Below are 363 nucleotides of genomic sequence, written 5' to 3'. Positions count from 1 at the left end.
TAGCCTGTGTTCATATTACATTGTCAACAAGATATTTAACCAATATTCGGATTTTTGTTGTTTATAAGCCATTCAGTTAATCGGAGTTACCTGGCGATAGTGGACTTGAGCAGTGTTCTAATTTGTGTAATTATTAACTTTCCGAATGTGCTATGGCACTGACTTTGTAAGGTAGGGAAAGAAGCCTTTGGCAAGAGAGCAAATCAATTCTTTTCGGAGCTTCTTTATGTCATGTCCTCTCTGTGCCGTGGTGTAAAAATTTCACACTCCTTTGCAGAACGGTGAGTTAATGGTGCTTGTTTTTCCCTCCTCCCTTCCCACATCCAGCTTCCTACCTCCTCTCAGATTTCTCCCCTCTCCCCC

The 363-nt window shown here is 41.9% G+C and overlaps 1 protein-coding gene across 1 annotated transcript in view; it reads left to right on the top strand.

Annotated features, from left to right (window-relative positions):
* SOHLH2 (spermatogenesis and oogenesis specific basic helix-loop-helix 2) overlaps positions 1 to 363 on the top strand; it is a 134,771-nt gene that overhangs the window by 87,890 nt on the left and 46,518 nt on the right. Inside the window, exon 4 of the mRNA XM_012644044.1 lies at positions 278 to 281. Within this exon, the coding sequence (XP_012499498.1) occupies positions 278 to 281 (4 nt within the window). The remainder of the gene's footprint in view (positions 1 to 277; positions 282 to 363) is intronic.

Source organism: Propithecus coquereli, unplaced genomic scaffold (assembly GCF_000956105.1).
Source record: "Propithecus coquereli isolate 6110/MARCELLA unplaced genomic scaffold, Pcoq_1.0 Scaffold205, whole genome shotgun sequence".
Taxonomy (NCBI): Eukaryota; Metazoa; Chordata; class Mammalia; order Primates; family Indriidae; genus Propithecus; species Propithecus coquereli.
This window is presented reverse-complemented; position numbering and strand designations above follow the sequence as displayed.